The sequence below is a fragment of the Eulemur rufifrons genome, chromosome 2, assembly GCF_041146395.1.
Source record: "Eulemur rufifrons isolate Redbay chromosome 2, OSU_ERuf_1, whole genome shotgun sequence".
Lineage (NCBI taxonomy): Eukaryota > Metazoa > Chordata > Mammalia > Primates > Lemuridae > Eulemur > Eulemur rufifrons.
Window position 1 is genome coordinate 24,048,922 of NC_090984.1, and position 13,101 is coordinate 24,062,022.

At 36.6% G+C, this 13,101-nt stretch overlaps 1 protein-coding gene across 2 annotated transcripts in view; it reads right to left on the reverse strand.

Annotated features, from left to right (window-relative positions):
- Nucleotides 1–13,101, reverse strand: part of ARIH1 (ariadne RBR E3 ubiquitin protein ligase 1) — a 113,967-nt gene that overhangs the window by 81,098 nt on the left and 19,768 nt on the right. The window contains exon 2 of one of the 2 annotated variants that reach the window (XM_069482340.1): nucleotides 5,519–5,586. The exons of the other annotated variant lie outside the window; for it this stretch is intronic. Coding sequence (XP_069338441.1) covers nucleotides 5,519–5,586 — 68 coding nt within the window. The remainder of the gene's footprint in view (nucleotides 1–5,518; nucleotides 5,587–13,101) is intronic. 2 annotated transcript variants of the gene reach the window in all.

Genomic DNA, 13,101 nt, shown 5'->3' on the forward strand with positions numbered 1-13,101 from the left:
CTCTCCCTCTCCGATCTGAGTCTCCAACATCCATTAAGTCACTCTGTATGATCATACATATCCACTGCTTAGTTCCCACTTATAAGTGAGAACACATAGTATTTGGTTTTGTTCCTAGGTCACTTCACTTAGAATAATGGCCTCCAGTTTCATCCAAGCTGCTGAAAAAAACAGTATTTTATTCTTTCCTATAGCTGAGTAGTATTCTATGGGTAGGATTCTGATTAGCAATTCAGTGACTACTACTTACTTATTCATACTATATATATGTACATGCAGTACATAAAATTTTGTTCATAACATAAACATAAGATTTGAAAATCACAGTATTTACTTATTTTAATAAAAAGGTATGGAGGTTTAAGTAAATTTGTCTCTTACAAACTTTTTTCTAAGAAAAGCCCTATTTTTTAAAAAAGCCACTGTAGATTTCTTTAAAGCTCACAAGAGTCATAAATCAAAATGATCTTGAATTAGACACAAATATAATCCTATATCCTTTAAGTTTTACAACCAAGCAATAACAGGCCATGTAAGCATTCTCTTGCCAATTATTCTCAAAAATATACAGCTGAATGATTAAGAATCATGACAAAGGAACATACGGCATATACAAATGGAATCTACCTCCCCTCACGAGGTTTATAATAAATTCTTGGACTAAGAACATGTCTACATATATTTGCTAAGGGGATTTTAAAGAACAAAGGTATCACTAAATGTAGACCTCTAGAATTAAACTAAATCACTGTTTCAAATTATTTTATTTAATATATGTACATAGTTTTAAAGGTCTAACAGTCTTCTTTGCCATGCCTCAGTCACTACTGATTTCCAATCCTCTGAGGTAACCATTTTAAACTCTTTTAGCTGTTCCTTCTAGTATTTACTTTTATCCTAAATATGCTTATGCTCAAACAGTTATTATTTTTCCACTTTAGGTATTATCTATCACCTTCTTGATGTGAAAGATGAGGATTTAGCACATGAACCTCTCAATCTTGCTTGCATAATTTATTAACATTTTTAGTTATATCCGTTGGTTTTAACATTCAACTAACAGGAATTCCAGGAGGAAAGGCAAGGGAAGGAAATTACCAAAGCAGTAATAGAAGTTAATTCCCCAAAGCTTTAAAAGGACACCAAGACTCTCAGTTGAAAGGGTCCACTAAGGGCCCAGCATAACAAATCAGAAGAGTCACACACACCTCTCTTCAGAACACCAAGATAAAGAGAAAGGGCTGCAACTTAAAAAAAAAAAAAAGAAAGAAAGAAAAAGAAAAAAGAAAAGTCACAAAGAAATTTGAACCAGTCTTATCATAACAGTGAATGCAGAAGGCAATGTCTTCATAAAGATTCCAATATACAGTTTCCCATCTAGCCAATCTAGCAATCAAATCTGAAGGAAAATTAAGCACATTATCAGGGCCACAAAGAACAATATCTTAAGAGAAATTTTGTGGTAGTTAAATTAAGGATATAGGCTGGGCATGGTGGCTCATGCCTGTAACCCTAGCATCTGGGAGGCCAAGGCAGGAGGATTGCTTGAGGTCAGGATTTCAAGACCAGCCTGAGCAAGAGCAAGACACTGTCTCTACTAAAAATAGAAAAAAAATTAGCTGGCCAACTAAAAATAGGAGGGGGGGGGGAGTAGCAGGGAGGGCATGGTGGTGTGCACCTGTAGTCCCAGATTCTTAGGAGGCTGAGGCAGAAGGATCACTTGAGGCCAGGAGTTTGAGGTTGCTGTGAGCTAGTCTGATGCCACAGCACTCTAGCCCAGGCAACAGAGCAAGACTCTGTCTCAAAAAAAAAAAAAAAGGGCGTAGTCCAGCAAAATGAGATTAAATCAACAAAAAGACACAGATCTAAGAATCAGAGGCTCCAACACAGGAGAACAGCAAAGCAAAGTCCAGTTGAGAGCTATATATAAGAGGCTTAGAGGGAAAGCCACCCTGATTAGAAGAGCAAAATGAAGGGCTGCAAGAGAAGTGTAAATAAATCCAAACGACCTTGATACAGAGTACTGTTCTTAGGAAGATCCAGAGCATTTGACATTAGGCCTGTTAAAAACAAAAGGTAATGATCATAATACACTACTTGGAATGTCACTGAATGATATTTAAAAACCATAAAAACAAACATTCAATGGTGTCACTTTAAAAAAATCAAGCTATGTGCAAATTAATAAGATTTGGTTATGATCACAAGATGAAAAGATTTTGATAACATCAAAGTATACCTAGCTTTTTATAAAGTGGGATTGTCAAAGATGGAGGAAGAAAGAAAGAGGAAAGAGATAATATTAAAAAGTGATGGAACAGAGATATATGAAAGCTATAAATGTAATCATAAGAAGACATAGTAACTCTTTTTCATTTGTTACCATGTGCATGTATTACTGTTTTTCCTTTCAAATAACAGATTGGAGAACATAGCTACAATAACTATCAAACATTAAGAACTCATTAAGAAAAGGTGTAAAGGATACGAAAAGGCAATTCAGGGAAATGTAAATTAAAATAGCCAAGTAATATTTTTTTATCGATTAATGAAAATTTGAAGATTCTTTTTTTTTTTTTTTTGAGACAGAGTCTCACTCTGTTGCCCAGGCTAGAGTGAGTGCCGTGGCATCAGCCTAGCTCACAGCAACCTCAAACTCCTGAGCTCAAGCGATCCTCCTGTCTCAGCCTCCCGTGTAGCTGGGACTACAGGCATGCGCCACCATGCCCAGCTAATTTTTTCTATATATATTTTTAGCTGTCCATATAATTTCTTTCTATTTTTAGTAGAGATGGGGTCTCGCTCTTGCTCAGGCTGGTCTCGAACTCCTGAGCTCAAACGATCCGCCCACCTCGGCCTCCCAGAGTGCTAGGATTACAGGCGTGAGCCACCGCGCCCCGCCTTGAAGATTCTTAATAGTTGGCAGCAAGAGTGTAGAGAAAATGATATTAATAGTTCATACACTGCTAGTATAAAGATAAACTCATATAACCTTTTTTAAAACCTTCAGCCTCACTTATGAAAATTGCAAGAAAAGGAAAGAAAAGAAGACACACAATACCAAATGAAATATATGTCCAATAACAGGGGAAATGATAAACCGATATGGTCATATAAGAAAATACCTATACAATTGTTAAATCCAGTATACTGTTGAAGAAAAAACATACCAACTGGCAGAATGAAGTTGAATTGGAGCAGAAAGTGAGAAAGAGCACAAAAATGACTCATCATTTTTCTTCTAAAATAAAACATTTCAGTTGTAAATTAAAGTTTGACATAAAAAAGCACTATTTTAAAAAATCAAAACTTTCTGAGCAATGATTTAGGTCTAGTCAAAAAGTTCACACCTTTACCTCCTTATTAAGAATCCTTTTCCATAAAGACAGATTAACCACATTTTTTTAAGTTAACACCAACATGCATACTTTAAACAGAAAATTAAGAAGCAGAAATTACTTTTGAAAAGTCATTAGTGGCAGTCAGGGCCAGGTATGGTGGCTCACACTTATAATTCCAGCGCTTTGGGAGGCTGAGGCTTGAGGCCAGGAGTTAAGACACCAGCCTGGGCAACATAGTGAGAACCTATCTCTATAAAACAAAATTTTAAAAAAAAATTAGCCAGGCACACCTGTAGTCCTAGCTACTTTGGAGGCTGAGGCAGGAGGATCACCTGAGTCCAGGAGTTTGAGGCTACAGTGAGCTATGATCGTGCCACTGTACACCTACCTGGGCACCAGAGGGCAACTGTCTCAAAAAATAAACAAAAATAGTGGAAGAATCAGGATTAGATTAGAACCCAGGTCTCTGAAATTAAGAACTATTTTGCTTTATATTGAGTTGTACTGCTAGATCTGACAATTTTCAAGAAATTGATTCATGAATAATATTCATTTTAATACTGCCAAACCATAAAAGGTAAAAAATGATTTATGATCTATTTAGCAGACCATGAAATACCTAAAATACGTTGGGAAGAAGGTGCTCGATAGCGAATATGAAAGCAAAAAAAGTTAGCCAGAAAGGTTTCCAAGACCAAAAAAAGGTCACCTTTTAACAAAATCTTGTTTTAACATTATTGATTCAAAATATCCCTGGTATAGTATACCAGGAAATTTCACTTCTACACTGAAGAAACAGTAGACTAGATCTCCTCAATGTAGTATATGGAGTTTATAAAAGTATTAACTATTAATGTCAGCCTTTTGAGCCAGAATTTAGACTGGGGCTACTAAAGATCTTAGGTATTTCAGTCATCTTGAAAACCTAGCAATCTTCACTGAACATCAAATATAAATTTTATCTGCCTTTTCATTTGGGTAACTTGAGAAGTACTTTATTAACCTATTCAGAAAAACACAGCCACTTTCTTTTAAAATATAACAGCAAAGAAAATGATACAAATATCTGCATCATTTAGCTATCCCTATAGTACCTCACTTTACAGCCAATAATAGAATGATATAAGCAACCTAACACTTAATGTTATAAGCTTTACATTTCTTTTTCTTCATGTGTTTACACTGTATTGCCTAATTTTTTAAAACTTGCCTAAAATTTAGGTTTTAGGATTCAGTATAAAAATGCTATTGCTCTCCCACACTACCCTAGTATTTTTTTTAAAGTCAATAATTGCTATTATGACTATCATTTAGCAAGTAAATGGATACAAACATTAATATATAAATAGAAATCCTTAGGTTTCTTTATAGAAGTTAACTAAAGAACTAGGGCCAGGTGCGGTGGCTCAAGCCTGTAATCCTAGAACTCTGAGAGAATGAGGTGAGAGGATAGCTCAAGCTGAGGAGTTCGAGGCCAGCCTGAGCAAAAGCAAGACACCCAACTCTACTAAAAATAGAAAAATTAGCCAGGTGCAGTAGTATGTACCTGGAGCCCCAGCTACTTGGGAGGCTGAGGCAGGAGAATCACTTGAGTCTGCAAGTTCGAGGTTGCAGTGAGCTATGATGATGCCACCACTCACTGCACGCTAGCCTGAGCAACAAAGTGAGACTGCCTCAAAAAAAAAAAAAAAGAGAGAGAGAGAGAACTGCAAGATTCAGTTGATTTTCATCAAAATATTGCACAATCAGTAATATAAATATTAACATAAATATACACACACAGACAGATTGATCTTTCCTGCTTCTCCTCCCACAGTTTATAAAATAGGATCCTTCATCACCATAGTTTCTGAAAATCAACCAGGTACGTGAATCAAGCTAATACCATTAATATCCTCCATTTAATCATCTCTTCTATTATTCAGCATCTTAAATATAGTGGCAAATGCCATTTACTTTGTTACCTAAGTGCCAAGCAGGGTTCTCATTTAAAAAATAATAAAACTGTGCCCTTTATATCAAATTTGTCATGTCAGAACAGTCTTTCCCATAAAAATTTATAGGATAAACAGTGTGCCCTTGAATAATCTGGTACTTGCTGCCAATGTATGTGTATATGCGAGTATGTGTGTTTAATGGTCCTTTAATGACTTATCTTTGGAATGATTCTGTCCTACCTTTGCTGCTGCAGCCCGCCTGTCCTTTGCATCACTGAATTCATACTTCTGGAAGTACCCAATATGCACTGTAACAGACAGATGGACAGATCAATGGGCCACAGCGGCAAAGGCCAGAGAGACAGACTTGATAAAAATTAAAATCAAGGTATATAAAGGGGTGGGGGAAATCAGAAGAAAACACATCTACCTATAGTCTATCGTAAAATACCTCAACTTGATGTTTGCAAATATCCCACACACATACCCAAATAAAGTATTCTTGATTACATATTATTTTCTTCTTACAAGTAGAAATGGTACCACCACAACAGACAAAATAAAGCAATCACTATTTTTAACACATTGACTGCTGCACCAGAAAAAAATTTTCCTTGGGGCCAGTGTTTTATTACAAAAATAGGAAAAAAAACTTCCAAAACAAAATAATCCTTTCTAATTTAATGAAAATTTGGTTTTCTATTGTTTTCTGTGCATGTGTTATATGCAACTTGAAAAATAGTTCTCGAGCCTCCCAAGGTGAAAAGAGGTGTGAGTTACATATGCTTCATAAGGCCCCAGGCTCAAAACTAGAATGAGTTAAATACAAATCACATGGCAGTTAATGTGTTAATACCACTGTAAGTTATACACATACCAGACACTTTTGTAACCACGTCACATAATTCATCAAATAGTGTCTGCTCTTTGATACACAAGAAACTATCACATCCACAGAAGGCTGTCTACATCAAAATTAAAGTGGCAATTATTACAAGTAGAAAATTTCCACTATAACACTAAGGTCTGTGTGATTAGAGTATACTTGGAATCACTGAATAAAACTCATATTTTAGCATTTTGCCATTCTACATTCCTATCTTTCTATATAAAAATGGCTGCGAGTGCCACATCTAGGTAAGATAACTTTGGGGGCTCAAAACAATATATAATAGTGTCATTTAGGTAAATTACCAAACTGGACTAAGACATTTATAAACAAAACTACCAACATTATTTTTAAAAGCTATGTGGAGTCCTCCTGTAACTTCAAATCTACTCAAACAAGTATTCACGCTTTAAGAAGATTCTTAAAGCTATATTTCAAATTTTTTAAATTCTTATTTTTAATTTTTTTGGAACAGAGACAAAGTCTTTCCCTGTCACCCAGGCTGGAATGCAGTGATGCGATCATAGCTCCTTGTAGCCTCAAACTCCAGGGCTCAGGAGATCCTCCTGCCTTAGCCTCCTGAATAGCTGGGACTACAGGCATGTGCTACCATGCCCTAAATTTTTTTTATTTTTTGTAGGGATGGGGTCTTACTATGTTACCCGGGCTGGTCTCCAACTCCTGGCTTCAAGTGATCCTCCCACCTTGGCCTCCCAAAGTGGTAGGATTACAGGTGTGACCCACTGCACCTGGCCTAAAAGCTATTTTTAAAATCAAACAAACCTAATGTCTCAAAATTCTAGTTTAAGCCAGCATAAATATTGTACTCTGACAGAGTAATTTTTTTAAATCAGACATTACTCCAAATGGCTTTGTCTCATCTGTCTTCACCAAAAGCTTACATTCACGTAAGAGCAATTTTAATTTAATGTTTTATTTTGTATGCATCTAAAATAAAAATAGATCCATGCTACATGTTTAAGAACATTTGAGGAAAAATGTTTCCTCTTTTATTTCCAGGGGACCTAACTATACATTCCTCATTATTATTACTGTGACCCATCAAAAACATAAGCAGGTAAAGAGACATGATAACTAAATACAATCCATGATCCTTAACTAAAAGAAGGAAAGTTATAAAAGACATATTGGACAAATGGCAAAAACTGAATGTATTTTTTCTATGACAACTTTATTTAAATATAATTCACATACCATAAAATTAACTCTAAAAGTGGTTCAGCAGTTCTCATTATATTCAGAGTTGTGACACATCGTTGTGTCAACTATTCATTTTAGAATATTTCATCACCCCAAAAAGAAACCTTATACATATTAGCAGTCACTCTCCATTTCCCCCACCCAGCCTCTTACAACCACTTATCTACATTCTATCTCTACAGATTTACCTATTCCGGACATTCTGTATAAATGGTATCACACAGCATGAGGCCTACTGTGACTGGTTAATTCTGCCACTTAGTTTTACTGACCTAGGAAGGCCAACAAGCTGAGAGCTTGCGATGGACATCAAATAGATTTGTGTTACTGAGGGATGAAGAGCAACTATTAACTAACTATTCAGCAAGTTAGTTAAATGAAAGCTGCTTAAAGCATCAACTACACAATACTCATTTTAAAAACGATGAAACAGAATTTATTAAAATTAAATGACTGATGCAAAATCACACAGCTGGTAAAAGGCAAAGCTGGAACTGAACTTAGTTCTATAATAATACCAAAGACTTAATCACTACATTGTTTTGCTTCCTAATAATCCACCATTTCTCACTGAATCTACTGCCTAGTAGGATCTTGAATGCCACCCCTCCTCTCCATTCCAGCCTTGTTAACCTCACTACATATTTCTTGCCCAGATTATTCTAACAGACTTCTCACTACTCTCCCAGTTTCCTAATCTTACTCTGTTTTCATTTATTCCCTGTACTGCCAAAAGAGTGATCTTTTAAACAGTAATTCCATATTAATTTGAAAGTTTAAAATTGTTTCATGTAGCCCTAGGGGATAAATCCATTTCAAAAGCACTATGCTAAAGCCTTTCACAAACTGATCACACTACCTACCTACCTAGTCCGAGCTCCTACCACTCTACTTCCCAATAATTTTAGCAATATTCAGTTCCTTATTGTTCATTCAACATACTAGACCTCTTTCTATTCCATGTCCTCCTTTGTCTGGAATGCCATCTCCAACCCCATCTGTCCAGTGAGCTACTGTTCATTTTTTAAAACCCAGCTTCCAACACTACAGTCCTTCCCAGAAAACAGTATTAAATATTCCCTCTTTGACTTTGTACTTCTAATTGTTAAATATATCATTGTGTAATGTACTTATACATGCCTTCTTAAACAGTTGTCCAGCATTTGTATTCCCCAACACAGTGTAGCAGCTAAAGAAATACCAGTTGGTAAAAATATTAATAGAGTACTCAACTTACACAGTATTCCCAATTAAACTGAAGCATTATTTTTAGGGACCCATTAACCTCAGAAATGCATAAAAGAAATATAACTCAATATTTAGGATATTATAAGAATAAAAATTTGGTTATGGGAAGGGTGGAGGTTCTGCATGTAAAAGAAATGTATTAAGATAGTAATAATATTGTAAGGAAGGGAGCCACATAGCTAAGTATTAAGGCAGAGAGATAGTTTAGTTTTTTAAATCCTTTGTACTTTTCTAATTTGAGCCAAGAAAAATATATGCACAAACAAAATTTTTTAAATTCTAAAAAAATTTATCAGCCGGGCAACGGTGGCTCACACCTATAATCCTAACACTCTGGGAGACCAAGGTGGGAGGATCGCTTGATGTCAGGATTTCAAGACCAGCCTGAGCAAGAGCGAGATCCTATCTCTACTGAAAAATAGAAAATTAGCCAGGCTCATGGCGCGCACCTATCTATAGTCCCAGCTACTTGGAAGGCTGAGGCAGGAGGATTGCTTGAGCCCAGGAGTTTGAGACTGCTGTGAGTGAGGCTGACACTATGGCACTCTAGCCCAGGCAACAGAGCAAGACTGTCTCAAAAAAAAAAAAAAAAGAAAGAAAGAAAAAGAGTTTATCGACAATTGATCTTACCACGCTAAGTCTGTTTAAAAAACTCTTTTTAAATCTAAGGTGATGGAGAAGAGTTCAGTTATACTGCCTCAGCACCCAACTTATTTCTGAATTTTTTTTGGTTACATTAGAACAAAGAAAAGTATGATTCACAAACTCTTCACTGCAATGTCAATATTCTTCACGTAAAGTGACCTGGAACCCTTAAAAAGGTAGTAGAAAACATTTTATTCAGAGCTAACTAGTTAACACTGGCTAGTGTTAAACTGCTTTTATTTTTATAAATGCTGAGTCAGAGAAAATATACAGAACTCAAAACCTCAAAACTATTAATAATACAGGAATATTAAGATGAGTTACTTCCTCGCTTGTGACTGCAAAAACCCTCCAGTATCTGCAATTAGGGTATGAACAAATAGATCTGTCCTAGCCTTGTCTGGCATTTATTTAACTGAACAGGTTGTACATGTGCTGCTGTAGTATTCTACTTTATACAACTTTGCCTAAGCAGACATGCACAGGTCTCAATCCAACACACCAGTGCAGAATAATCAACAATCCGTAAGAGGTAAAGCAGAAGCCTACATTCTGGATTCTGCTCAAAAAAAACTGTTACTCTGGATATAGGTTAACAAATTGGTAGGTTTCCAATATGATAAATAAGTCTTTAAAATTATGAAAGACTATCATGAGGAAGGGTTAGAACCAGGTAGGTTCAGGTAAAAAGCTACAGGGAAAGAAATATCAGTATATGGAAGAACCCTAAATCAGAGCTGTTCAAGCATGAAATGTGCTCACTTCTAGAAGTGGCTGCAAAGGTTCAGTCACAGAATAGGTTTAAGAATAGGCTCAGGGACTACTTAACAGGGTGGTAGTACTTGGTAAGTGGTTGGCTAAGATAACCTTTAAAGATCCCTTCCAACCTTGTTAATCTTACTTTATGTGAATCCAAAATTATGTTGACTCTGGTAGGAATCAAAGATTAGGCAAGCTTACTTCAGCAGCTATTGCTTAATATTTATAAGTATAATCATACTTTCATTCCAAAGGGTGATTTTTGTGAACTTTAAAGATCTATTTTCACCACTTTGGTTTTACAGTGCATTTAGAATGCAACATTATACATCAAGCTTCAGGCATTATCACATATCCAGAGGACCCAGCTATAACTATATTAATGCAATGAGTTGAGATGATTATAATAAAACAATATAAAATTTTTAGCGTCAATGAAATGGAATCATTACATTTAAAAATTCAGTAACAAACTGATAAGTAAAATTATGTATATACTTTCTTTCTAAAGAAATATTATTCCCATATTAAATAAGTAATCTGAGGCACACTCCATAAGTTTTCCCCTTCATAAGAGCTGAAGTGATGAACAGCAGGTTAAAAAGTAAACACATTTTCTAACATTTGAGGTGGAATGGTATCCGTAATAAGCTCACCTGAGAACTTCACTAAAGAACTATTTTCTCACTATTGAGTAAAATAAATTCAACTACTCTCCCCTCAAAACAAGCATTTGTTATCTAGTGCTGCAGTCCCCAACCCACAGGCGGGCTGCGCCCATGACCGCCTGAGCTCCACAACCCACCCCTACCCCAACCCGGGTTCGTGGGAAAATTTTCTTCATGAAACCAATCCCTGGTGCCAAAAGGGTTGGGGACTGCTGATCTAGTGCATCCACAACGTAACAATGCTGTTCTTCCAGAATCTTTTTTTTTTTTTTGAGACAGAGTCTCACTCTGTTGCCTGGGCTAGACTGCTGTGGCGTCGGCCTTGCTCACAGCAACCTCAAACTCCTGGGCTCAAGTGATCCTCCTGCCTCAGCCTCTCGAGTAGCTGGGACTACAGGCATGCGCCACCATGCGCAGCTAATTTTTTCTATATATATTTTTTAGTTGTCCAGCTAATTTCTTTCTATATTTTTTTTTTAGTGGAGACGGGGTCTCACTCTTGCTCAGGCTAGTCTCGAACTCCTGACCTGGAGCGATCCACCCACCTCGGCCTACCAGAGTGCTAGGATTACAGGCGTGAGCCACCATGCCCGGCTAAGAATCTCTTGATGCTTCTGTCCGAAAGAGAATGCTGGGCATTGTGTACCACTGGTCTAAGTTTGTAACTTCACACATAGATGATGAACACATTTCACATAATATATATGCATTCTATTGTAGCAGGATTATTTTACATTAAACTTTCTGTTTTTAAATGCTTATAGTAGATTAGAAAATAGTAAATGTTATAATAGTAATTTGGCTTGAAATTTTCTTGAGGATGGTACATACATAAGCAGTGAAGTCTTAAATGGGGTGTGTAGTAGACTTCTCACTCTATTCTATTCTTTGTTAATATTGGATTCACCGGCCATAGCAAGAAGTCACAAGTCAGAGCCCACCAACTCAGTTTGCATGAGTCAGTCTTCCGGGGCACAGAGCAGAATGGAGAAAGGTAAGGTAGTTCTGAAGAGGCAGAAAATACCTAGCACACAGACAATAACATTCATACACATTTGTGTATATTTAATGATATAAAATACTTAATGGGGCCGGGCGCGGTGGCTCACACCTGTAATCATAGCACTCCAGGAGGCCGAGGTGGGTGGATGGTTTGGGCTCAGGAGTTCGACACCAGCCTGAGCAAGAGCGAGACCCCGTCTCTACTAAAAATAGAAAGAAATTATCTGGCCAACTAAAAATATATATAGAAAAAATTAGCTGGGCATGGTGGCGCATGCCTGTAGTCCCAGCTACTGGGGAGACTGAGGCAGGAGGATCGCTTAAGCCCAGGAGTTTGAGGTTGTTGTGAGCTAGGCTGACGCCACGGCACTCACTCTAGCCAGGGCAACAAAGCGAGACACTGTCTCAAAAAAAAAAAAAAAAAAATACTTACTGATATAAAATACTGAGTTCCAACCCCAGCTATGAAAATTTGGGCAGGTTACCTAACTCCTCTAAGCCTCAATTCCTTATCCATAAAACAATAAAAATATCATCCATTTCACAGAACAGTTGTGACAACTAAAACTCCGTAAGATAACTGGTTAAAAGCAAAAAACAGCATGTTAGAGAATGAGAAGAGTTAATTCCAAGAAGTCAGCAGAAGAGAAATGGGAACAATTCAGAAAAGAAAAAAACGGGGATATTAATGGGACTTATTTTTATCAATTATAAAATCAATAAGAAAATTCATTCATATCTGACTTTTCAATGTTTATCAGCTATGTTCTAGACACTGTGTAGGTGAATGGGAATACCAAAACAATACATTAGTCCTACTGTTAAGGATTTCAGAGTCTATCTAGAGGGAGAATAAATAATAATATATAACTTTTAAAAAATAAAAGTGTGTACAAAAATCTGAGACCCACTCACAGGGAAGGATTCAAAGAAACAACGTTTAAAGTGGGTCTTGAAGTATGAATGAGTTTATTGGGGGGGGAACCATTTGAAGCAAGGAAAAACCTTACAAAGGTATAGAGAAAATCTTCACAGGGAATATTATTATTACAATACGCCAGGAATGATCATGAAGTAGTACCATTTCCTATTCCTCCCCACATACACTCCCATCCCTATTTATCATGAATGGTAAAGATTTGATATACTTCCTTGGGCCATAGATTTAGACCAAATAGGAACATTTCTGACACTGTCATAAACACAGTAAGACAACTAACCTGTAAGAAAAGGAGACATTTCACCATTATCTGAAAAATCTGTGGTGACTCTACATACTATACTCACAGGCTGCAAAGGCCCCATTTTCCAAAAATATCACTCTTTTCATGTTTTTTTCTGATGTTTTCCAAAGGAAGCCTTCTAATAGTTCCCAGCAGTTTCTAACAGAC